The sequence below is a fragment of the Salvelinus alpinus genome, chromosome 21 (genome assembly GCF_045679555.1).
Source record: "Salvelinus alpinus chromosome 21, SLU_Salpinus.1, whole genome shotgun sequence".
Taxonomy (NCBI): Eukaryota; Metazoa; Chordata; class Actinopteri; order Salmoniformes; family Salmonidae; genus Salvelinus; species Salvelinus alpinus.
Genome location: NC_092106.1, coordinates 28,982,670 through 29,010,327, shown reverse-complemented (window position 1 = coordinate 29,010,327; position 27,658 = coordinate 28,982,670). Strand labels below are relative to the sequence as shown.

The following is a 27,658-nucleotide window of genomic DNA, read 5'->3' as shown; positions in this document are numbered from 1 at the left end:
AAGAGAGGGACGCCCACCAAAACTCACGGATCAAGCATGGAGAGCACTAATCAGAGAGGCAACAAAGAGACCAAAGATAACCCTGAAGGAGCTGCAAAGCTCCACAGCGGAGATTGGAGTATCTATCCATAGGACCACTTGAAGCCGTACACTCCACAGAGCTGGGCTTTACGGAAGAGTAGCCAGAAAAAAGCCATTGCAAAAATAAAAAAATAAGCAAACACGTTTCGTGTTTGCCAAAAGGCATATGGGAGACTCCCCAAACATATGGAATAAGGTACTCTGGTCAGATGAGACTAAAATGTTGCTTTTTGGCCAAGAAGGAAAAAGCTATGTCTGGCACAAACCCAACACCTCCCATGCCCCCGAGAACACCATCCCCACAGTGAAGCATGGTGGTGGCAGCATCATGCTGTGGGGATGTTTTTCATCGGCAGGGACTGGGAAACTGGTCAGAATTGAAGGAATGATGGATTGCCCTAAATACAGGGAAATTCTTGAGGGAAACCTGTTTCAGTCTTCCAGAGATTTGAGACTGGGACGGAGGTTCACCTTCCAGCTGGACAATGACCCTAAGCATACTGCTAAAGAAACACTTGAGTGGTTTAAGAGGAAACATGGCCTAGTCAAAGCCCAGACCTCAATCCACCTCAATCCAATTGAGAATCTGTGGTATGACTTAAAGATTGCTGGACACCAGCGGAACCCATCCAACTTGAAGGAGCTGGAGCAGTTTTGCCTTGAAAATGGGCAAAAATCCCAGTGGCTAGATGTGCCAAGCTTATAGAGAAATACCCCAAGAGACTTGCAGCTGTAATTGCTGCAAAAGGTGGCTCTACAAAGTATTGACTTCGGGAGTGGAATTGTGCACGCTCAAGTTTTCAGGTTTTTTGTCTTATTTCTTGTTTGTTTCACAATAAAACATATTTTGCATCTTGAAAGTGGTAGGCATGTTGTGTAAATCAAATGATACAAACCAACCACAAAATAGGAAACATGGCAAGGGGGGTGAATACTTTCGCAAGCCACTGTAAGTGTTAATTACTATTACAGGGCTCCAGACTAGCATGTTCCCCTGGTGTCACAGGCCTCTAACTTTTACAATAAGTGGCACCAGCATATGATTTTGCCGGATCCAAATCATGAGTAATCATCTTATGAAGTAATTCCTAGTGCTTTATTAAGAAGTATGATAAATAGACTACTGAGGTATTCAATAAATAAGTTAACACCTCCAAGCAGGAAGTATGTAAACACCCCTACAAATTAGGGGATTTGGCTTTTTCAGCCACACCTGTTGCTGACAGTTGTATAAAATCGAGCACACAGCCATGCAATCGCCATAGACAAACATTGGCAGTAGAATGGCCTTACTGAAGAGCTCTGTGACTTTCAATGTGGCACCTTCATAGAATGCCACCTTTCCAACAAGTCAAGTCAACTGTAAGTGCTGTTATTGTGAAGTGGAAACGTCTCGGAGCAACAACGGCTCAGCCGTGAAGTGGTAGGCCACACAAGCTCAAAGAGCGTGACTGCCGAGTGCTGATGCGAGTAGCACCTAAACATTGTCTGTCCTCGGTTGCAACACTCACTACCGAGTTCCAATCTGTCTCTGGAAGCAACGTCAGCACAAGAACTGTTCATCGGGAGCTTCATGAAATGGGCTTCTATGGCCGAGCAGCCGCACACATACCTAAGATCACCATGCGCAATGACAGCTGGAGTGGCGTAAAGATCGCCGTCATTGGACTGTGGAGCAGTGGAAACACGTTCTCTGGAGTGATGAATCACGCTTTACCATCTGGCAGTCCAACGGACGAATTTGGGTTTGGCGGATCACATGAGAACGCTACCTGCCCCAGTGCATAGTGCCAACTGTAAAGTTTGGTGGTGGAGGAATAATGGTCTGGTGCTGTTTTTCATGGTTCGTGCTAGGCCCCTTAGTTCTAGTGAACTAGTGAGCTACAGCATACAATGACATTCTAGACGATTCTGTGCCTCCAACTTTGTGGCAACAGTTTGGGGAAGGCCCTTTCCTGTTTCAGAAATGGTTTGTCGAGATTGCACAGAGCCCTGACCTCAACCTCATCAAACACCTTTGGGATGAATTGGAATGCCAACTGCGAGCCAGGCCTAATCACCCAACATCAGTGCCCGACCTCACTAATACTCTTGTGGTTGAATGGAAGCAAGTCCTCACAGCAATGTTCCAACATCTAGTGGAAAGCCTTCCCAGAAGAGTGGGGACTGTTATAGTAACAACGGGGAGACCAACTCCATATTAATGCCCATGATTTTGGAATGAGATGTTCAATGAGCAGGTGTCCACATACTTTTGGTCATGTAGCGTAGCTAAGATCTTGAAACCATGGAAATGGAAACACCTGTCCATCTATGGGAAAAGTACACTGATTCATTCTCTAGTGATATTACAGTTTATCTATTCATGGCTCTACCGACCCCAGGATAATGCTTTTTCAAATTCAAGCAAAAACTATTTAATTTTATTTGGAATGGAAAACCAGATGACGTTAAATGGGTTTATGTATATAATGAATATGAGTTGAGGGCAAAAAAAATATCAAGGCATTAAACCTCTCTCTTAAAGCTTCTATTATACCAAAACTATATCTAAATCCAAAACTGGTTTTCCAGTAGGCTACTAAGAGATGCACATCTGATGTTAAAAAGGGGTCTCTTTGCTGTTATACAGATTCAAACTATAAATTTCTGGTGGATTGACAATGGAGCCCTGTTTAAAGTATCCTTATTGTTAAATGAAGCTAAACAGAGTTGGCTATTCCAAATTTATCCTCCAGAGTAGGCAGAATCTATACTACAGCAAATGATATGGCTAAACTCCAATTAGAGCGTTGGGCCAGCAACCGAAAGGTTGATGGATCGAATCCCCGAGCTGACAAGGTAAAAATATGTCGTTCTGCCCCTGAGCAAGACAGTTAACCCACTGTTCCGAGCGCCGAAGACATGGATGTCGATTAAGGTAGCCCCCGCTCCTCTCTGATTCAGAGGGGTTGTGTTGAATGCGGAAGACACATTTCAGTTGAAGGCATTCAGTTGTACAACTGACCAAGTATCCCCCTTTCCCTACTGACAGAGGATAAACCAATTTTCTTGAAGATAATGTACCGTGCATTCTGAAAATATTCAGACCCCTTGACTTTTTCCATATTTTGTTACGTTACAGCCTTATTCTAAAATGTATTAAATACAACATTTTCCTCATCAATCTACACACAATAGCCCATAATGACAAAGCAAAAACCGGTTTTTAGACATTTTTGCAAAAAACTGAAATACAATATTTACATAAGTATTCAGACCCTTTGATATGAGACTCGAAATTGAGCATGAGCTGCATGCTGTTTCAATTGATCATCCTTGAGATGTTTCTACAAATTGATTGGAGTGCACCTGTGGTCAATTCAATTCATTGGACATGATTTAGAAAGGCACATAACCTGTCTATATAAGGTCCACAGTTGACAGTGCATGTCAGAGCAAAAACCAAGCCATGAGATCGAAGGAATTGTCCGTAAAGCTCCGAGACAGGATTGTGTCGAGGCACAGATCTGGGGAAGGGTACCGAAACCTTTCTGCAGCATTGAAGGTCCCCAAGAACACAGTGTCCTCCATCATTCTAGAAGAAGTTTGGAACCACCAAGACTCTTCCTAGAGCTGGCCGCCCGGCCAAACTGAGCAATTGTGGGAGAAGGGCTTTGGTCGGGGAGGTGACCAAGAACCCAATGGTCACTGACAGAGCTCCAGAGTTCCTCTGTGGAGATGGGAGAACCTTCCAGGACAACCATCTCTGCAGCACTCCACCAATCAGGCCTTTATGGTAAAATGGCCAGACGGAAGCCACTCCTCAGTAAAAAGGCACATTTCAGCCTGCTTGGAGTTTCCCAAAAAAGGCATCTAAAGACTCACACCATGAGAAACAAGATTTTCTGGTCTGATGAAACCAAGATTGAACTCTTTGGCCTGAATGCCAAGCGTCACGCCTGGAGGAAACCTGGCATCATACCTACGGTGAACCATGGTGGTGGCAGCATCATGCTGTGGGGATGTTTTTCAGCGGCAGGGACTGGGAGACTAGTCAGGATCGAGGGAAAGATAAACAGAGGAAAGTACAGAGAGATCCTTGATGAAAACCTGCTCCAGAGCGCTCAGGACCTCAGACTGAGGCGAAGGTTCACCTTCCAACAGGACTACGACCATACTCACACAGCCAAGACAACGCAGGAGTGGCTTTGAGACAAGTCTCTGAATGTTCTTGAGTTGCCCAGCCAGAGCCCAGACATGAACCCGATCGAACATCTCTGGAGAGACCTGAAAATAGCTGTGCAGCGACACTCCCCATCCAACCTAACAGAGCTTGAGAGGTTCTGCAGAGAAGAATGGAAGAAACTCCCCAAATACAGGTGTGCCATGCTCGAGAAGACTCGAGGCTGTAATCTCTGTCAAAGGTGCTTCAACAAAGTACTGGGTAAAGGGTCTGAATACTTATGTAAATGTGATATCAGTTTATTTATATATATATTTTCAAAAAATTCTGAAAACATGTTTTTTCTTTGTCATTATGGGCTATTTATTGTGTGTAGATTGATGAGGAAAAAACTATTTAATACATTTTAGAATAAGGCTGTAACGTAACAAAATGCGGAAAAATTCAAGGGGTCTGAATAGTTCCCGAATGCACTGTATAAGAAAGTTATCATGTTTGTGAATGAAATTGTAAACAACGACGGTATAATTATGTTATACAACCAATTAATCCATGTGTGTGGAGATGTCAAATTAGAACCAACTCACTGCAGCTCTGCCACAAAAAATGGAAAAGGAAAGTACTTAAAAGTGAAAGGAATACATTTGTTTGTGCACAAATTTGTTTACATCCCTAGTGAGCATTTCTCCTTTGCCAAGATAATCCATCCACCTGTGGCATATCAAGAAGCTGATTAAACTTCATGATCATTACACAGGTGCACCTTGTGCTGGGGACAATAAAAAGTTTGGTCACACAACACAATGCCACAGATGTCTCAAGTTGAGGGAGTGTCATTTGCATGCTGATTGCAGGAATGTCCACAGAGCTGTTGCAGGAGAATTTAATGTTCATTTCTATCTCATAAGCCACCTCCAACGACGTTTTAGAAAATATGGCAATACGTTCAACCGGCCTGACAACCGCAGACTAGGTGTAACCACGCCAGCCCAGGACCTCCAAATCCAGCTTCTTCACCTGCGGTATCGTCTGAGACCAGCCACCCAGACAGCTGATGAAACTGAGGGGTTTTTCTGCCTGTAAAATAAAGCCCCTTTAAAACGTATTCTGATTGCCTGGGCCTGGCTCCTCTGTGGGTAGGCCTATGCCTTCCCAGGCCCACCCGTGGCTACGCCCCTGCCCAGTCAAGTGAAATCCATCATTAAGGCCGACTGAATTTAATTCAGTTGACTGAGTTCCTTATATGAACTGAAAGTAGTTGAAAAACATATTTGAAATTGTTACAGGTTGCGTTTATATTTTCGTTCCGTATAGTTGGGAACAGATTTTCGATGTCCCAATACCATGGCATCGGGTATATGAACTGATATACAAAACAACAATTGATGCTTCAATTAGTTATTTTCAATTTAAGCTATTATATAAAATTCTCACTACAAAAAGAATGCTCAGTATATGGGGTATTCAACAGTCAGACCGGTACAGACTCTGCCATACAGAAACAGAATCAATAGAGCATCTCTTTTGGTACTGCCCACAGGTAGCTTGTTTTTGGAGTCAGGTCCAGGAATGGTTGTTATGCCATAATATCAGGGTGCAGTTGGACCTGCAAACAGTATTGCTGGGGGATTTGAAGGACCACAGTCAGTCAACAGGAAATATCATTGTGCTCTTGGGTAAAACACTTATTTTTGTGGCAATTTGGGCAGAAATGTTGCAATGGGGAGGTTCAAGTCACTAGTGAGACACCATGGGAGAATGGAGGGATGCATTGCGAGAGGAAATGGTAGAATTATGATTTACTAGGAAAGATGGGTTGATCAGTGGCTGTCTGAAGGGTGGAACTGATGAGAGTTGGAATAATTATATACACAAATGTACAGTATAAATGTTTTAGGTCTTCCAATCAGGGGTCAGGATGGGGATGGGATTATTGTATGTTTTGTGTTTCGCTATTTATGTTTTGTAGTTTGGTTTCATGCTGTGAGCGGTGTGTGTTGGTCCTGGTAGTTAAGGGTAGTTTCATGCTGTGAGCGGTGTGTGTTGGTCCTGGTAGTTAAGGGTAGTTTCATGCTGTGAGCGGTGTGTGTTGGTCCTGGTAGTTATGGGTAGTTTCATGCTGTGAGCGGTGTGTGTTGGTCCTGGTAGTTAAGGGTAGTTTCATGCTGTGAGCGGTGTGTGCTGGTCCTGGTAGTTATGGGTAGTTTCATGCTGTGAGCGGTGTGTGTTGGTCCTGGTAGTTAAGGGTAGTTTCATGCTGTGAGCGGTGTGTGCTGGTCCTGGTAGTTATGGGTAGTTTCATGCTGTGAGCGGTGTGTGCTGGTCCTGGTAGTTAAGGGTAGTTTCATGCTGTGAGCGGTGTGTGCTGGTCCTGGTAGTTATGGGTAGTTTCATGCTGTGAGCGGTGTGTGTTGGTCCTGGTAGTTATGGGTAGTTTCATGCTGTGAGCGGTGTGTGCTGGTCCTGGTAGTTATGGGTAGTTTCATGCTGTGAGCGGTGTGTGTTGGTCCTGGTAGTTATGGGTAGTTTCATGCTGTGAGCGGTGTGTGTTGGTCCTGGTAGTTATGGGTGCGCTCGCTTCCATGCCCCCCCGGTTTGCAGTTGTGGCCTACTACCCAATGAGGTCTATGCCCTCGCAATGGTCGGTGCTCATTTTACACGCGCGCTGCTCCATATCTCAAAGCGATATCAAATATCTTGGTTGTAAAAAAGTTGCTAAAGAGCTGAATATTGAGAGTTGAGAAATAAAAATTATACCTACAGAAAGTTGAGACCCTTCTCTATTTGACAGGACCTTGGGATGAAGCTTCCAAAGCTGTGTTTTTCCCGCAATTGCATTTTTAAATGTTATACAATTCAGAATGCATTTTTCGCTCGAACCCATGGGGGGAGAGGAGTTGCTCGCTCATCATAGCAGGCACAGCGACAGGCAGACACTTTAATTACAGGAATCATGAGGATAATGCACTTTACTGTTTGATCAAATCATGGTTTTAGCCTCCCAAAAAATAGGAAGTTTTGAGTGAGGTGACAATGTAGAACGTGCTCTTTCTCAGTTTACAGGCACCCTTTCAGTTTTTTACGATCCATGATCTTGGCTGTCTAACTGATGACTACGTTGGAACAGGTCTATTTGCTGATGCCGCATTTTTTGACCTTGAATGTGAGTTTCTTTTTTTCCCCATCCCTTCCTTTTTTCTCTTCATCTCCCTCCATCACTCTCTCCCTCTCTGTCCAACCTAGTGATTTGGGGCAAACAGAGCCAGACCGACCTGCGAGCCCAGCATGGTTCGGGTAGTTATTAAACAGAGCCAGACCGACCTGCGAGCCCAGCATGGTTCGGGTAGTTATTAAACAGAGCCAGACCGACCTGCGAGCCCAGCATGGTTCGGGTAGTTATTAAACAGAGCCAGACCGACCTGCGAGCCCAGCATGGTTCGGGTAGTTATTAAACAGAGCCAGACCGACCTGCGAGCCCAGCATGGTTCGGGTAGTTATTAAACAGAGCCAGACCGACCTGCGAGCCCAGCATGGTTCGGGTAGTTATTAAACAGAGCCAGACCGACCTGCGAGCCCAGCATGGTTCGGGTAGTTATTAAACAGAGCCAGACCGACCTGCGAGCCCAGCATGGTTCGGGTAGTTATTAAACAGAGCCAGACCGACCTGCGAGCCCAGCATGGTTCGGGTAGTTATTAAACAGAGCCAGACCGACCTGCGAGCCCAGCATGGTTCGGGTAGTTATTAAACAGAGCCAGACCGACCTGCGAGCCCAGCATGGTTCGGGTAGTTATTAAACAGAGCTAGACCGACCTGCGAGCCCAGCATGGTTCGGGTAGTTATTAAACAGAGCCAGACCGACCTGCGAGCCCAGCATGGTTCGGGTAGTTATTAAACAGAGCCAGACCGACCTGCGAGCCCAGCATGGTTCGGGTAGTTATTAAACAGAGCACAGCAGGTATTTCACTCTCTTGATGGCCAGGCCAGAAAGCACAGAGAAACAGAGGGGCACCAAAGGTGTTTTATTTGTTGTTTGTTTGGTTTCTATCTCCCTTAGCCGCAGTGTGTAGCTGTCTGAATTCAGGCTGTGGGGCCCCGGGTGTGTGTGTGGGCGTTGCATGTGTGTGTGTTTGAGGTTGATGGGGGCAAACCCCTTGATGGTTCCCCTCCCATTTGCATAACTGATTAGGCTCTAATCAAAAGTGAAGCTTCAATTCCCTTCCCCCTTAAAGAAGAGCCAGGTAAATGGAGGAGAGGAGCAAGGGATGAGGGAGCTTTATTACACAGCCATGGCACAGGAAGTGCTCTAAGAGGCTGTGACCTTGGCATTCACCGCCACCACATCCTTCAGCTCTCATCAGCGGCAGGCACGTCAGACGCCAGAAATGGGATGTGACAAAGACAACAAGACAATTGGCTGCTGTGAAGGTGAGAGGAGAGAGAGAGTCTACAGAGAGAGACGCCATGATATTCCCTTCAAGTGTTTCTTGTTTTGGTAAGTCTCGCACCAGGTCCATTTGAACCAGTAAAGAAGTGAAATAGAAACGCTATTGCCACATCATCCAATTGCTCTAAAATGGCTGTTTCTTAGAACTGGCAAAGGGGGAATGTAGCGGGAAAAAATTAAGAAAATACAAAAAGGCACGCAGCACGAATTGTAAACACTGTTGTCTCATCATCCTTATTGTTGCTTTAGCAATGTGCACGCACACTTTACAATAGCCATAACACAGGAAACATTCAATCAAATCATTTTTGAATCAGGAGACGTGTGAGATGAGAAATAGGCCATGGTAAAATGACCTTGCATGCACGCACGCATGCACACGCACACACACACCTCCATTTGACCTCTGAAGCTGTCTCCTGTGAGGATTGCGGGCAGTGCATCTCCTCTCATTTTCAACAGTCCATTTTTAACCTCCCAAGCAGAGTGAGCTTTATGCTAAATCTCCCTACGCTACAAGGAGGGAAAAAAGGCTTTTCACCTTACATGTCCGATACCAAGGTTGTTTGGCACTACAGTATCTGACAATCACAGGGAGAAAAAAGGGCCACATTGTTCCTGGTGCTGAGGCAAGATCATTTTACAGACAGAGCCAGCGGATTAAAGGAAGGCAGCAAAGTTAACCTCAGAGCAAACAGCCCTTTTAACAATGTCACACAGTGCCTGTGTACTAGCGAAACCAAGGCCTGGACTGATGACAGATAGCACTAGATCTGCTGGGGTCCCTCCAGCTAGAGGGTTTGTTCTTGCTTTTTGTCTTTTCATTTTATTGTTAATCTGTGTGAGTAGGAGGAGGAGGGAGGGGGAGGAGAGAGGAGAGGAGGACGAAGGGGGAGGAGGAAGGAGAAGGAGGAGAGAGGGGAGGAGGAAGGATGGGAGAGCTAGACAGCTAGACAGTCAAAAGTTTTACGCAGCGTAAATATAACCAATTTTCAGTGCGGCCCTCCAGACCTTGTTGAAGACCAAATGCAGACCCTGGACAAAAATGAGTTTGACACCCCTGTTTTAATCCCTTTCCCCTGGTATAGTCACAGTGCTGGATGATTTCACCAGCACCTCGCCAATTTACACCCATTCATTATTAATTCCCTCCATTCATTTATTCATCTGTTTCTGTAATATTCCGTCTGAACTCGGGTGTTTGCGACTCCGTTTGACACGCGTTCACACTGCCGCTGAAGAGTACACCGAGATGCTGTGATTATAGAGACAACAACCTGCTGCAATACTGTACTGATGTTCTCCACTCCATACTCAACAGACGTTTGACATTGCTCACAGATGCAGTGGGTTCTTGCATCTTCGTATGAGCATGGGGCTAAGGCCACAAGATCAACAGCTACAGACCACAATCAAAATTTAACATTTCAGACAATTGAAGTTAAATCGCCAAAGATCCCACGTCATTATTAGTAGAGTACACTGGTGTATCAAACTGTATCTAAACAAACATTACCTGACTCCTATTAGAAAGATAGGTTTCAACTATTAAATTGACCATCCACAAGAAAAACAACTCCACATTGAAACACTGCTTGTTCCCCTCCTGTATATGTGTATATAAATTCCCTGCAGGCTGGATAATCGTGGACCATCTCGTCATGGCAGTCCCTAGCATGGTGACAGTCACTCTCTCCCACTGGCACCATGCCAATCTGGGTATAGTGATACCAAGCGGCAGAGAGGACACAGGCCACTCATAACATGTTGAAATAAGGCATGAAATCAAGCCTGAACCGTGGATCACCGTCAAGTGCTGTTGGCACATTTTAGGCTCAACCCTGACATTTCCCATTGTAGAGATCTTTAGAGGGAAGTGAATGGTGAAATAACTGCATAATGTTACCTTATCTAATCACATTTGGCAGATTGGATTTTTCCACAGTATAATAGCTGGCAGAGTGATGATGCGGTGAGTGGGTGCCAGGAAGGAATTCATCCCTTACTGAAGCCATTTGGGTTACAGAGAGTGACATGGCATTACAATATCACATAATCATCCTCAGGAACACAGCTGAGATCAGACAGAGAACACTGTGTGTGTGAGATTTGATTTTTTTGTTTGTGTGCCAAACTCTCTGTGTGTGTGTGTGCGTGGAGGGAGGCGGGTCTGTGTGAACCAACAGAGGTCCATTACCCCACCCCAGCAGGCAGGCAGAGAAGCACACAGTGCCTAACAAGATGGAACTTACCAGGGAATTGGTAGCTGTAGCTTGGGGCAAAACCAGTGTATCCACGGCCATACGTTGCTACAATGTTTGGGTAACCTAGGGGGGAGAGAGAGAGGACAATCAGGAGTTGTGTTAAACCATCTTGGCCTCCCATCACTTTAGACACACACACACACACACACACACACACACACACACACACACACACACACACACACACACACACACACACACACACACACACACACACACACACACACACACACACACACACACACAACCCTGCTGCTGACACTAGATAGCACGTGAGTCACGAGGCTCAGTTTTAGCTGATGAGCATCAGAAGTGTCCCAGTCTCAGCCTGCAATGCTCTCCAGCCTCCTCCTCCCAGATGTCCCCTCGTACCCCCGCAGGCTCCCAGGGTTATATGGCAACAGGGTGTCTGGATCTGTCCAGGTTTTTTGTCCCCTCTACACTGTTATTGATGGATAACCTTTCTTTTAGAGCCCCGGCTAATCGATCATGAACGACACGGTGCTGCAAGACAATGAGTGGATGAGATTTGTGCAAGGACATTATGGATTAGAGAGACGCAGGGTCTTTCTGAGGTGTGAGGCTACAGCGGTGCGCGGCGGGCGGTAATACCCGCAGAGATACCACAGACGGAACAGGCGAGGGGAAATATGATTGAGTGATTGTAAAAAGTCACTCCAAAAGCAACAAAAAACAAACTGAGTCTGCTATTTGGGAATATACTTGCAATCTGTTAAATTGTGCCATCTTCGCTGAGGCAGAAGTGCTCCTTTAGCTCCCCCAGTCTCTTATTTCATAGCTTCCGATAGAGCCGTAACTGTTTTGTGTGTGTGTGTGTGTGTGTGTGTGTGTGTGTGTGTGTGAGAGTGAGAGTGAGAGTGAGAGAGAGAGAGAGAGAGAGAGAGAGAGAGAGAGAGAGAAAGAAAGAAAGAAAGAAAGAAAGAAAGAAAGAAAGAAAGAAAGAAAGAAAGAAAAGAGTGTTAAAAAAACACCACATCAGCCTCCCGAGTGGCAAAGTGGTCTAAGGCACTGCATCGCAGTGCTAGCTGTGCCACTAGAGATCCTGGCTCTGTCGAAGCCGGCCACGACCGGGAGATCTATGGGGCGGCAAACAATTGGCCCAGCGTCGGCCGGGTTAGGTGAGGATTTGGCCAGCAGGGAAGTTCCTGTCCCATCATGCACTAGTGACTCTTGTGGAGGGCCGGGCGCAATGCACACCAGCTGTACGGTGTTTCCTCCGACACATTGTCGTGGCTGTCTTCCAGGTTAAGCGGGCTTTGTGTCAAGAAGCAGTGCGACTTAGCTGGGTTGTGTTTCGGGGGACACACGGCTCTCGACCTTCACCTCCCATACGGGAGTTGCAGCGATGGGACAAGACTGTAACTACCAATTGGATACCACGAAATTGGGGAGAAAAAGGGGTAAAAACACATCAGCAGTGTTTGCCATGCTGGATCCGTTGGAGCACATCCTGGTCACGATGGAAGATAAGACGGAAATAAAGTGGGATGGGACCCAACACATGCTGCTCTTGTACGGTTGCCAGATTGGAGGCAGGAGCTGTCACAGTCCAACTGGGTCTCATTAGACACTTGAAGGCAGATGAGCTGTTGTTTAAATCCTGCTACAGAGCCCTATCCCTGCTCACAAACAACAACAGCAGTTTACGTGCACATTTTGTGCATTTGTATATGTTTGTGTGTGAGAGAGAGAGCGAGAGACAAAGAAAGATAGAGAGTCTTGGAGGTAAATGCAATGTAGTGGTTACTATGAGGTTCTGACACACATTGAACTTGATAACATTTACAATTAAAATATTGTTGAAAAAGAGGGCCTCCCGGGTGGCGCAGTGGTCTAGGGCACCTCATCGCAGTGCTAGCTGCGCCACCAGAGTCTCTGGGTTCGCGCCCAGGCTCTGTCGCAGCCGGCCGCGACCGGGAGGTCCGTGGGGCGACGCACAATTGGCATAGCGTCGTCCGGGTTAGGGAGGGTTTGGCCGGTAGGGATATCCTTGTCTCATTGCGCTCCAGCGACTCCTGTGGCGGGCCGGGCGCAGTGCGCGCTAACCAAGGGGGCCAGGTACACGGTGTTTCCTCCGACACATTGGTGCGGCTGGCTTCCGGGTTGGAGGCGCGCTGTGTTAAGAAGCAGTGGTTGGGTTGTGCTTCGGAGGACGCATGGCTTTCGACCTTCGTCTCTCCCGAGCCCGTACGGGAGTTGTAGCGATGAGACAAGATAGTAATTACTAGCGATTGGATACCACGAAAATTGGGGAGAAAATGGGATAAAAATGTTTAAAAAAATATATATATATATATATATTGTTGAAAATAAATAAATACTGAACGTGTTCCATTTCTTTTTTTTTGTGAGGATATTTAAAGAAGGCTATAAAGCTTCTTTGAAGGAAATCCTTCAAGACTGTTGGAAAAGCATTCCAGGTGAAGCTGGTTGAGAGAATTCCAAGAATGTGCAAAGCTGTCATCAAGGCAAAGGGTGGCTACTTTGAAGAATCTATTTGTTTATCACTTTTTTATTTACTATATGATTCCATATGTGTTATTTCATAGTTTTGATATCTTCACTATTATTCTACAATGTAGAATATAGTAAAAATAAAGAAAAACCCTGGAATGAGTAGGTGTGTCCAAACTTTTTAATGGTACTGCATATTTAGTCATTTTCATTTTCACTTTCACTTACTTAGCTAGCAAATGCAGCTAGCTAGTTTAGCCTACTCAAACACCTGGCTCAAACAGAGGGATGCTATGTTAGCTAGCATGACTATCCAACACAACACTGGAACTCTTCCAAGTCAAGGTAAGCTTTTGGTTTTACAAATGTATTGCCACCGGGGCCCGCCGGTGTAAACTGCTTACTGACTATACACTGTAACGTTACTGCATGATTGTAGTGGGTTTACTAACGTTTGTCCTATTAGCTATGTTGACCATGATGTTACTTTAGCTAATATAGGGACAACGATGTAGGCTGTGTGTAGCTGTTATGATATGGTTTGTCTTGGAAAGTTTGTTTCACCTGGTCACATACAGCTGATGTGTTGTGCATTGAAGTCACAAGCAAAGGGAAAAAGTGAGAGGAGGAGAGCGCATAGATGCGAAAAGGTGAACTGTGTTTACGTGTGATCATGGGGGTATTCATTCCGCTGATTCTATTAAAAACTTTTCTTAAACTTAGATAAACATACCTGAATTTGTCCAATAGAAACTCTCGTTTGCAACTGTTGGACTAATGATTATACCCTATATCAGCTAGATGCAGGCAAGTGTGCAAAGCGGTATTGAATGTGTCACTGTTCGTCACCTCATTTTTTTCTTTCGACCTTTGTGCACCTAGGTTATAAACTTTAATTCATAGGCTAGGTTGTAGCAACCTCATGGCGGGTATAATGAAAATTTGAGTATCACGTAGTAGCCTAAACCTATCAATGTTACATTGAACAGGGTGAATGGAATATGAATGACAGACATCCAATATGCTGTAATAGAAATAAGGCCATGCTCATACATTTAAAAAATATATATATATATATATAAAAAAATAAAAGCGTCCTCCCTTTAAAGAGGTTGCGGAGAAAGAGAGATAGTGTGTGTGTGTTTGGTGGGGCTCTATTGACATTGGTGATTAACACAGAGAAAAGCCAGAACCTTGGGATTCGAGTGTGTGAGTGTGAGTGTGAGTGTGTGTGAGTGTGTGTGTGTGTGTGTGTGAGCACGCGTTGGGGGTAGCCATGCCTCGTCAGCAGAACAAACAACAGCCCAGCTAGGGCTATGGCGGTCATGAAATTATGTCAGCCGGTAACTGTCATGCAGACTCAAGGTTTGTACTCAACTAAGTCTATCAGTGCTTGCTGTTGTCTGCATGAACACAGACACCGGCATTAACACACACATTTGCAAGCACTCACGCACCCACTTAGTCATATTCCATTGTCTCTAGAGACATACAGATGTACACATTAACACATTCACTCACACACACTTTAATTCTCTCCAACTCAGCTCTGCTGTCTGCATATGATAGGCTACTTATGAATTACACAGCCAAATGAATGACCTAGAACACAGCTAGACAGGCCTGCATAATCAAACAAACACACACAGATGCTCCGCCCTTTAAATTAACACACATTTACTCCTCAGTCATCACATCCTTGTTGTATAAATTGGAAACCAACAATAGAGTTGGGCTGATATGAGAAGAGAGTGTGTGTGTGTGTGTATGTGTGTGTGTGTGTGTGTGTGTGTGTGTGTGTGTGTAACACTAGCAGGTGAGACGATCACCGTGTGCTTCTGCTTTCCTCCAGGAGGCGGAGCTAGGCTAGAGAAAGACATCCAGACAAGCAAGCTCAACATGAGGGGATGGAGACATGGAAACAGGAGAGGAGGGGGTGTGGTCTGGCTGTCGAGACGAGGCATAGACCGTGTGCCGGCATGCATGAACGCACACACACACACAGCAGATAGGAAGTGATTCGTCTGACAATTGTTCTGGGGTGGGCTCCTCTCTTCAGTCTCTCCTGTCTCTCCTCTCCTGTCCTCCATATCTCTCTGTATATACCTCAGTAAATAAAGGCTGTCACTGTATCTGGCCCCACTGTGGCTGCCTCAGAGCCTCAGGGCCCGTGTATTAATATGCATACTAATGCACCTATTTTATGGCTCAACAGTTCAGATTCACTTTAAAACCAATTATGCATCTGGTAAAGCCGCACTCTGCACAGGGCTTTAAATGTGCATTAATTTCAGCAAACATACATTCAGGCTCTAACGCAATAAAGATAAATGGCTCGATTAGGTGTGGTAAACAAAGAAGCGAACAGAAGGGGGGGTGGGGGGGGGGGTTAATGAGATTTAGGCACGTAAGGAATTAGGGTTCCTTAAATAATAAGCCTTGTTGATTTTTGTATGCAAATTAGCGAACAGAATGTTTCGGTGTCCTGCTTTTCCAATTTCACTTAGATAACAAGTGTCGAAGAGAACTTGGCAGTTCAGTTCATACTCCCTCTCTCTCCATCCTTTCCTTTACTGCTACTCACACTTCTCTCCTCCTCCTCTTCTATGCACTCTTTCCATTCGCTCCACATTTTGCCAAGTTGATAAATCTGAATAAGTTCACCAGAATGTTGTGGAGTGTCTTCATATCAGTCTAAAACAGGGCTCTTCAACCCTGTTCCTGAAGAGCTAAACTCCTGTAGGTTTTCACTCCAACCCTGTTCCTGGAGAGCTACCCTCCTCTTAGGTTTTCACTCCAACCTTGTTCCTGGAGAGCTACCCTCCTGTAGGTTTTCAATCCAACACTGTATTCCTGGAGAGCTACCCTCCTGTAGGTTTTCACTCCAACATTGTTCCTGGAGAGCTACCCTCCTGTAGGTTTTCAATCCAACCCTGTTCCTGGAGAGCTACCCTCCTGTAGTTTTTCACTCCAACCCCAGTTAGAACTAATCTGATTCAATTTATCATCCAGCTAATTATTACAATCAGGTGAGCTAAATTAGAGTTGGAGGAACAGGGTTGGAGAACCCTGCCCTAAAACATGTCTGTTGACAGGGCATTGACACTGCCACCTGTAGAGCAACTTGACACAACTCTGCCAAACCAACCAGGCTGAGTTAGAACAGAAGCTAGAGGTTTGTGGTGGAGAAGTTGGAGAATGAATGATGTTGATGAAGATGAACTACAGTAGGAGACAAGCCCTCCTCTCATCCCCCCAACAGATGAAACCATGTGATATCCATACCCTATAATTCAGCAATCTTGAGGTCTGCCAGATGAAATCATAAATTCATAATTTAACATTACTTCAATTTTCCTCTTCATTTACTTCTGTAATCCATAGCTCTGCTTGGATGAATTTGGGGTCTGGGAGAATGGGGGTTTGGGGGTGGTGGGTTTGGGGCAGTGGGTGTGGTAACGAGACTGTCTGAATATCAATAGAATATTTCACGCAAGCCCCTATGAGGATGCTTCATCAAGCCAAATTACGGGCAGGGCGACCTATCCTGCAGCTTCCATTAGCCGTCATTCGGATTCAGCACCCAGCATCAAACGATTTATTTGCTTCAGTTACTTTGAGCAGACGATCAATCTAACAGTAATTATCTCTTGTCACTAACGCTGGGCTGAAGCTCTGAGAAGATAGTGAGAAGGGAGGAGGGAGCTGGAAGGGAGGGGGTAGAGCAGGTTGGGGGAGCCTTCACAAAATCCTTGTTTCCTGTCTTTTCCTTGTCAAATCTACAGAAAATGGGGGAACATGCTTTGTGAACTGCTGTGAGGGAGGGGGTCTTTGTGTCGTTGTGGGGGGGTGACGGAAGAGTCTCCAGCATTTCCTTGAATGAGCTCTAGTCTAGAAGATGTTTGTAAGTGGCAGCGAACTTGTAGGAGCCATTTGACTGTATTTCACCTTGCCTTCTTAATCCTTCATAGGGATTTGGGGAGCATGTCCTTTTAGTTACATTCCTTTACATAGTAAGTGGCTGAGAGTCTCAATGTCAGGCAGAAATCACTAGCACATCAGAGTCAGAATCAGGATTGGTACCAGAGTTGGTGTTGGTATCAGACAGTGTGAGAGGACATGTCAGCGGTGGAGGGAGACACAGTTAGTCAGTGTCAGTCAGAGTGCCCTTCCTGTCCTGCCAGAGCATTAGAAACCATGGTAATGTCAAAGTCTTGGAAAGGGTCACTTTGGAAAAGTTAGTGGGCTACATTTGCTAATTGCCATATTGTGTTTTGTCAATATTACCGTAGGGCCCCATTCATTCTGAAAATATGTCTTACACCAATCCAAGTGTACTCACTCAGCATGCCCATCCCCAGCATGAAGGCGTCCATGGTGTAGGGCAGGCCCCTGGCCCTGCCTCGCGTACCCGGTGGGAACATCACCTCCTTGGGCTGAGCCTTCTTGCATTCTACCTGTGGACAGGACACAACCAGATGCACATCAATGACAAGGCCTCTCACAGTGCACAGGATGAACATAGACAATACATACAGTTGAAGTCGGAAGTTTACATACACTCAGATTGGAGTCATTAAAATTTGTTTTTCAACCACACCACACATTTCTTGTTAACAAACTATAGTTTTGGCAAGTCGGTTAGGACATCTACTTTGTGCATGACACAAGTAATTTTTTCAACAATTGTTTACAGACAGATTATTTCCCTTATGATTCACTGTATCACAATTCCAGTGGGCCAGAAGTTTACATACACTAAGTTGACTGTGCCTTTAAACAGCTTGGAAAATTCCATGAAATTATGTCATGGCTTTAGAAGCTTCTGATAGGCTAATTGACATAATTTGAATCATTTGTAGGTGACCCTGTGAATGTATTTCAAGGCCTACCTTCAAACTCTGTGCCTCTTTGCTTGACATCATGGGAAAATCTAAAGAAATCAGCCAAGACAGCCAAGAAAAAACATTGTAGACCTCCACAAGTCTGGTTCACCCTTGGGAGCAATTTACAAACGCCTGAAGGTACCACGTTCATCTGTACAAACAATAGTACGCAAGTATAAACACCATAGGACCACGCAGCCGTCATACCACTCAAGAAGGAGCCGGAGAACACCATCCCAACCTTGAAGCACGGGTTGGCAGCATCATGTTGTGGGGTTGCTTTGCTGCAGGAGGGACTGGTCCACTTCACAAAATAGATGGCGTCATGAGGACGGTAAATTATGTGGATATATTGAAGCAAAATCTCAAGACATCAGTCAGGAAGTTGAAGCTTGGTCGCAAATAGGTCTTCCAGATGGACAATGACCCCAAGCATGTTTCCAAAGTTGCGGCAAAATGGCTTAAGGACAACAAAGTCAAGGTATTGGAGTGGCCATCACAAAGCCCTGACCTCAATCCTATAGAACATTTGTGGGCAGAACTGAAAGAGCTTGTGCGAGCAAGGAGGCCTACAAACCTGACTCAGTTACACCAGCTCTGTCAGGAGGAATGGGCCAAAATTCACCCAACTTATTGTGGGACGCTTGTGGAAGGCTACCCGAAACGTTTGACCCAAGTTAAACAATTTAAAGGCAATGCTAACAAATACTAATTGACTGTATGTAAACTTCTGACCCACTGGGAATGTGATGAAAGAAATAAAAGCTGAAATAAATCATTCTCTCTACTATTATTCTGACATTTCACATTCTTAATATAAAGTGGTGATCCTAACTGACCTAAGACAGGGAATGTTTACTAGGATTAAATGTCAGGAATTGTGAAAAACTGAGTTTAAATGTATTTGGCTAAGGTGTATGTAAACTTCCGAATTTAACTGCAGATAGACATTGAATACATTCAAGGAATATGGCATGTGTCAGAGATTTCAGGACAGACAACAAGACACACATCAGTCATACGTGAAAAATAGTCTTCCTGTACTTGAGATGAACATACAGCACTGTACAATACATAGGCACTGAAAATCATGAAAGGAATATGGTGTTGACCCAATCTCACACAGGGCTTTCAGAGTAGGGCCATCGTGTGGAGCACCTAGAAGGCCATCTAACCTCACATCTTTAATTTTGGGCTAAATGAAGAACAGAGGGGTCCTAGTGTTTCCTCCCCCCTCCCCACAGCTGAAATGATTTTCTTGTTTTATATCTGTTTGTTAGTTTGCTGAAGTGAGCAGGGCTGCTCCGTCTCCAGGTAAAGTTTGTCAAATGTTCTCATCTCTCTCCATCTCCTGTCTCCACGCTTTGTCTATCTCTGTCTCCCTCAACCCATCTCCCATTTTCTGGTTCTCATTACACAACCGCTTCCACCCCAAGGCACAATTACCCCCCCAACACCCACACCTCAACCGCCTGTGTTGCCATTCATATTTGCACCCCCCCATCTCCACACACACACCGCTGTGCTGACTGACATTCCATCCTCCTAACATAACGCTTATTGCTTTTATGCCAGGGTTATCAAAAGCATCCCAGAACACACCAAGGCCATTGTGTTATTAAGGTAAATTGATTTGTTTCAATGGCTATGCCAGTATCGTCATTAGCCTTCAATCAATACATTGTAAACACACCAAAACAAAGTCAGAGCAGACAGAAGCCATGCTAGAGGCCATGCTAACCTTCATCCTCTTTAATTAAACACATTGGTCCTAAAACAGAGGGGATGTGACTGTCTATAATTATATCACCATCAGGCGGGTGAAGAGGTGCGGGCGTAGTGGGTGAAGGGAGCGGTGGTGGGTCTCTGCCCACTGCTGGCTAATGGCCGTGGAGAGCCAGTCGTGATCAGGGTGGGTGTCATCAGCACCAGTGGAGCGGTGGGGCCAGGGCCCGTTAGTTAAGAGGCCTGACGAGCGCTTCCCTGTTATTACTTAACTAATTACATGGATGGCTCAGGTTTTAACGAGTGCTGATGAGGTCCTTCAGATTTTAATGAAAATATGAAGGGGGGTTAATGGTGTGGGGGAGTAAGGGGGTGAGGGGGTGGAGGTAGGCGGTCATGGTCGGTCACGAGTCATGACGGCAGTCAAATTCCACGTGACCGTTTAGTCACGGTAATTAGGTTTCTCCAAGCTCTGATGTGCTGATGGTCATTAGTAGCCTACCAAACCTGCTAACCGCCTGGTACTCAGCACTCTATTGTCCCTCTAATCACGCTGACATCAATGCAAATGTAATCGCAAATCTAATCAAACACTTCATGAGAGCCCATGAGCTCATGTTACGCAACATTTCTATAGGCCATGCAATTGCGTGAGAAAACAGAGTGATGGCCTCTATTAAAAAGAGGAGGATCCCATCAGCTATAGGCTAGGCCTACTATATTTATTTCTCAACTTTCCTAATATTAAGCACATTGCTTCTCTTTACAACAGGAGTATAGCCTACCAGGCTGGCATGAAAATAAACCACGGGGAAAAGCGTCCTCCATTCACTATTTAAGTGCATAGACGACGTATGTTTTCCACTGCCTCTGTTTCGAGACAGATGCATGATAATGGTCCATTCTAAATCAAAATATATTTCACACATATATTATTTAGTATATGTAAAGACAAGATTAAATCAAGAATAGTCTGATGGGTGACAACAAGAGTTGCACATTTTGGGTAATATTCAGAGGTGGAAACTTTCCTTAGGAACTAACGGAAATATATGGAAATTAACTGAAATATATGCAAATTAATATTAATACCATTTAAATGTAGATGTTTTGCATTGGGTATATTTACCATATCACATGGAGACAGAAACATAAACCTTTTACCTTATTATAAGTAGACATAATTGCAAATGATGAAATCCTTCCAATAGAAATATAAAAAACAATTTAGTAACGAATTGAACTTTAATTAAATGAGTTGACTCTTCATATGAAATGATTTTACTGAACAACAAAAGAAAGGGAATATTGAATGATCCCCAATGATCCATCGCATCTCCCAAAAACGATTTGAACATACATCTGTAAAATGAAAGAAACTAAAGCTTTGGTTGTCTTCCTCTCAGGCTTCCATGTCTTCTCCCTGGACCTCCTCAATGTCCACCTCTTGAACATTAGACTTTGAGGCCTCATCTTCACTGTTACTTTACAACCTTGTTGAGGATGGCTTGTTGTCAGGCTCAAAAAGCCTCAAATTTGCCCGGATGGCCACCAATTTGTCAACCCTTGTATTGGTCAGCCTGTTGCGTGCTTTGGTGTGTGTGTTCCCAAACAAGGACCAGTTGCGCTCTGAGGTGGCTGATGTTGGTGGGATTTGGAGGACGATGGAGGCAACAGGGGAAAGAGCCTCAGGTCCACAAAGTCCCTTCCACCAGGTGGCTGATGAGATATGTTGGCACGACTGCCATATTGCATCTCCATTCCAAAGCCCTTGCTTGGAATTGTACTTTGCCAGACTGCTAAGAATCTTGCCCTCATCCAGGCCAAGGTGGCGAGACACGGTAGTGATGACACCATGGGCCTTGTTGATCTCTGCACCAGACAGGATGCTCTTGCCAGCATACTTGGGATCCAACATGTACGCTGAGGCGTGTATGGGCTTCAGGCAGAAGTCTTCATGCTTTTTGTATTTCAGAACTGCAGTTTCCTCTGGTTGGAGTAACAGTGAAGTGGGCAGGGCAGTATGGATTTCTTCTGTCTGAACATCAAACAGGGTGGCATTGTCTCCCTCTCCGTGCAATAGCTACTGCTATAGGTTTCAGGAGTTTCAGGCTGCTTACCACTCTCTCCCAAAATACATAATCCAGGAGAATCCTCTTGATGGGGCTGTCCATATTGGCAGACTGTGATATGGCCATTTCTTGGAGAGACTCCTTCCCCTCCAGGAGACTGTCAAACATGATGACCACACCACCCCAACGGGTGTTGCTGGGCAGCTTCAATGTGGTGCTCTTATACTTTTCACTTTGCTTGGTGAGGTAGATTGCTGCTATAACTTGATGACCCTTCACATACCTAATAATTTCCTTGGCTCTCTTGTAGAGTGTATCCATTGTTTTCAGTGCCATGATGTCCTTGAGGAGCAGATTCAATGCATGAGCAGCACAGCCAATGGGTGTGATGTGAGGGTAGTACGCCTCCACGCCTTCATGTTCGCAGCATTGTCTGTCACCAGTGCAAACACCTTTTGTGGTCCAAGGTCATTGATGACTGCCTTCAGCTCATCTGCAATGTAGAGACCGGTGTGTCTGTCGTCCTTTGTGTCTGTGCTCTTGTAGAATACTGGAAGATGATGTAGTTAATTATTCCTTGCCCATCAGAGATGATTGCAATACAATCTGCTTTCTCTATGATTTGCTTGACCTTCACTTGAACTCTGTTGAACTCTGCATCCAGCATATGAGTAGATAAAGCATGTCTGGTTGGGGTGTATGCTGGGCGAAGAACATTCAGAAATCTCTACCAATACTCATTGCCTGTGAGCATCAGAGGTGAACCAGTTGCATACACAGCTCGAGCAAGACATTCATCAGCATTTCTCTGACTACGTTCCTCCATTGCATCAAAAACACTTCTGATTCCAAGAGGACCATGAGCTGTTGCTATCGATAAGGTGTCTGAGTCATCATTTTCACCTCGACTAGAAGTAGAGGGACTTTTGTCAGAGGTTGCTTGTTGTGAGCGCTGAGGGAACTTTATAATGTGAAGAAATAGCCGAATAGTTTATTAACATTTTAAGCTAAACATTCCGATCTGTTGCTTCAGCCTCATGGCGTAACATTTTTTGGGGAATGCTAGGGTTGTATACATTTGGGATCTTTCGCATCCCACTATTGTCCCAGACTTTGTTTGGAATATTTATTTCTCGCACAGAATAGAATAGGTCAACTTTTGTACTATGGGGGATAGTAGATTGACATAAGACTAGTGCTTTTGCTTTTCGTTAGGCCTACTCATCTACTCATCTTGTTGGCTGGCGAAAAGTAAATGTCGACAGTTCTGCCAATATCTTCCATATGCACTTCGGATAAGGACACCCGCAGTTGCATCCCCGATGTGTCTGTCTTCACTTGTAGCCTGTGACAAAGACCCGATCACGTGACGGAGAGCCATGTGAGTGAGAGGTGCTTCGAGCATGCAGCCGGGTGAATGGAATTGTAATTATTATATTCAGCCCAAGGGCACAACAGCCACTGGCCACAAAAGGCATCGATTTTTTTTAGGAGGCATTACGGCCACACAAAGGGCAAATTCGAGGCATTATCAAGTGCTTGTCAAATTCTGAATGAGAGACTGATGAAGTGTGTACACCCTGCCAAAAAACAAAGCAGAGCTCATGCCTTTCATGCAACGTTTTTCAAATCATCCTTAGAGCGCATCATGCAGCCTTAGAATGTATTAAAAATCAAAACATATATCCCAACATTTGTATCACAACTAAAGTTACATTAATAACTCTAAATTAAGCATATAGGAGTACCTGTTTCTTTGTTCCCCCGCTCAACACAGAACAGCTGCACGTGCTCACTCCCTCAAATCGTTTGGAGAAAATATCCTTTCTGTTTTATTCAGCTTTGTTCAATTGTATTCTTCATACAATAAAACATTATAAAATAATGCCACAGAATTCGAAGCAAATCTTGTCTGCTAAATGAACTAGTGTAGCCCACAACCATATGGCATATCCAGATCAGGGCCGAATATAAGGACAACTCAGAGTATGCTATTCTGTTCTTCTGAAATAGACTACATTCTCTTCATATCATGTTTCTTTAGACCTATCTAAAATAATAATGGATTTTTTTCAATTTGTTTAAATGTAGATATTCCAAAGGTCTGCATCAGTGGCTTGTAGGCTATGCGTGGAAGCCAGGATATGCTAAATGTGTTTATGTTAATTAACGGTCAATTACCATGAGACCGGCAGTTATTTGCTTGACAATCACTGGCTGATGAAATTTCATGACTGCCACAGCTCTAGGTGTAGGGCTGGCTGGTGCTCTTATCATGGCAGTGCAGTGGAGAAAGATGGGGGAGGAGAGAGGGAGGAGAGAGGAATAGTGTTTGACAGTGTGTGTGATTCTCTGGTGTTTGAGTCTCTGTGGTTTTCTAAGTTTACCTCTCCCATTTGTCTGTAAACTGTAAACCTCTCCCATTTGTCTGTAAACAAATGTCCAGTAGTCATCATGAAAAAAAGAATCAATCGCAGAGATGACACACAGAAGCAGGTCGAATGATTTGTCCAAACTAGATCCCTTTCCAGACGTTTTCAACACAAGAGTTAGTCAACTCTTGAATTCCTCAAAATGTTTTAAGAGTAAAAAAATATATAATTCCATTGGTAATTAATTCCAACGTCATTTATACAAGCATCCATTTACCTAATCTATCTATAATGACTAGTGAGAGTGTGACATTATTGTGAGTAGAGCATCTCTGTACACACACACCTCTGTCAGAGTGGTTTGATTGACAGGTCCCCCCAGGACCAGAGAGCAGGGAGCTGTGAAGGGCAGGGAGTGGTGGGGGGCAGATGCCACCTGCCAGTCTCCTTCTGGGGGGTAATTAGAGAACACCCTACTCCTCCTCCACTCCTCTTCCTCCTCATGAGTTTTTACGCATGAAAGTTTTTAATGTTAACAAGCTCTTTTAACACCAACAACCTCCCTGTTGTGACAACGTGAAAGTGCAGCCTCAGGATGGTGTGATAGACTACAGTTAAGAAAACAACCCCTACTAAAGAACAATTACTCTAGGAAGAAACAATTACTGAATAGCAATCATGTTTTACTGTTGGTAAGTGCCACTTGCCCACGTAGATGCCCAAAATATGTAGACAATATTCCAGCTCATAATAGTCAGGATCACAGCCTCCTTCATATCTACTATGTAAAAGCATAACTTTGTAAAAGTGACAGAGGTGGAAACTGATCATCAGCACTTTCTTTCTTTTAGAATGATCCAGACCAGAAAGAACACTGTCACTTTCCCTGACTGCCATAACGCGTGGAACCAACCTTCTTTAGAGCCACATTTGACCAGACCAGACCAGACCAGACCAGACCAGACCAGACAAGACAAGACAAGACAAGACAAGACAAGACAAGACAAGACAAGACCAGACCAGACCAGACAAGACCAGACCAGACAAGACAGACCAGACCAGACGACAAGACCAGACCAGACAAGACCAGACCAGACCAGAGAGAGAGAGATGTGAGGGAGAGAGAGAGATGTGAGGGAGAGAAAAAGAGAAGAGAGAAGTTGCCTCATTCACAAAACTGATTCATTCTCATGTCTCTTCTTCCCGTCTTCCTCCTCAGAACTGCAGTGCTGCAGAGTGCAGTGCCTGGCTGGCAGAGTGACTCATCCCTCAATACAACAGTGCAGTCCCTCCAGGCAGGAGAACGAAAGGCACTTTCCCCTAAACCCAAAACCAGCACATCAATATAACAGATGCAAACATGACAATAGAAAAGGAGGGCTCTAGTCTGTTGAGAAGAGGTCATCAGAGTGGTCACATCAGATGGCCTGTTTTGACTATTATTATCTGAGCAGGGCAATAAGAGGACATGTACAGTAAACCACTCATTTTGTGTACATACTACATGTAAGCAGTGAAATGCCTGTTTTACTGCAGAGATCTCAACCCTTTGTCTCTTTATCCCAATACCTAACAGCACAGCCCTGACATTACGACCACTCACACCCGCCCCCAACCATCTCCCCCACCATGGGAAAAGGTCACTAACAAACTGTTCTATCGTATTTGTGGAGGGAGGGAGAGTTGAGGAAGTAAGAGAAATCAGCTTGGTTGCTCGACAGCAGAACCCTGAACTTAACACAGATAATTAATTTCAAGTTGAATTAGATTACATGGGAGACATGGGGTGCCCCTGTACATTATTGATACAACTTACAGCTATTTTGCCCGACACACAAATCTATATCTGCAGAGAAAAAAACGCAGAAATGCTGTCACAGGCCATTTATGCTTCCAAAACAGAACATTGATTTTCACTGTGGTGTTTGCGAGAGGAAGGCGCTCTAGAGCAAATAAAAAATATTGTATGTGTGTGTGTTGTTGGGCTCTTCATCAGGCAGTGTCCTGGCTATAGATTACAGTGGGGTCTCTCAGGGTGAAGCAAGCGGAGGGAGCCCCAGCCTCATCTCTCCCCTACACTGCTTTTTTTCCTTCATTTGTTACATCAACTACAGTTAGGAGACCATAAACCCTGTTAGCTTTACCATGCCATTTCCACTGGTGTTATACCATAAACCCTGTTAGCTTTACCATGCCATTTCCACTGGTGTTATACCATAAACCCTGTTAGCTTTACCATGCCATTTCCACTGGTGTTATGCCATAAACCCTGTTAGCTTTACCATGCCATTTCCACTGGTGTTATGCCATAAACCCTGTTAGCTTTACCATGCCATTTCCACTGGGGTTTTGCCAATTTGGCAAGGGCAATTATGGACAGGAAATTCTACTCTTTGTCTCTTCCTCCTCTTCTCCGTTGTGACATGTCTGGTCTGAAAGAGCACTTTGGAAATGGCATGCTCCATTACAATTGGCCAAATTACTGTAATCTTTTCAAATATCACAATTCACCTCCGTTAGCTTAACCTACTCTTAAAATACTGAAGTGCTGCCGTGTGTAAACACACAGACAGCTACAGTGGGCAAGCAGATAGTCAGGCAGAGAGAGAGAAAATGTGAGAGAGAGAGAGAGAGAGAGAGAGAGAAAGGGAGCGAGAGAGGGAGAGAGAGAGAGAGGAGAGAGAGAGCGAGAGCGAGAGCGAGAGCGAGAGCGAGAGCGAGAGAGAGAGAGAGAGAGAGAGAGAGAGAGAGAGAGAGAGAGAGAGAGAGAGAGAGAGAGAGAGAGAGAGAGAGAGAGAGAGAGAGAGAGAGAGAGAGAGAGAGAGAGAGAGAAAGGAGAGAGAGAAAAAGGAGAGAGAGAAAAAGGAGAGAGACAGATACAGAGAGAGAAAGAGTCTTAGCTGTATACTAACTCCTCATGGACAGAAAAAGCTGAGTAAATACACAGAGAAAGAGAGATAGGAAGAATCAACGTAATGGGATTAAATGCGTTGAGGGATATATCAACTATGGACACACTCAAAGAGTGTGGGGCTCCCGAGTGGTGTAGCGGTCTAAGGCACTGCCTCTCAGTGCTTGAGGCGTCACTACAGACACCCTGGTTCGAATCCAGGCTGTATCACAACCGGACGTAATTGGGAGTCCCATAGGGCGGCGCACAATTAGCCCAGTGT

The 27,658-nt window shown here is 44.8% G+C and overlaps 1 protein-coding gene across 13 annotated transcripts in view; it reads right to left on the bottom strand.

Moving 5' to 3' along the window:
* Window positions 1-27,658, bottom strand: part of LOC139548194 (RNA-binding protein Musashi homolog 2-like) — a 456,658-nt gene that overhangs the window by 71,442 nt on the left and 357,558 nt on the right. For all 13 annotated transcript variants that reach the window (XM_071357680.1, XM_071357689.1, XM_071357690.1 and 10 more), the window contains 2 exons: window positions 17,773-17,887; window positions 10,944-11,018 (listed from right to left, as the gene is read on the bottom strand). In XM_071357680.1, the coding sequence (XP_071213781.1) occupies window positions 10,944-11,018; window positions 17,773-17,887 (190 nt within the window). The remainder of the gene's footprint in view (window positions 1-10,943; window positions 11,019-17,772; window positions 17,888-27,658) is intronic.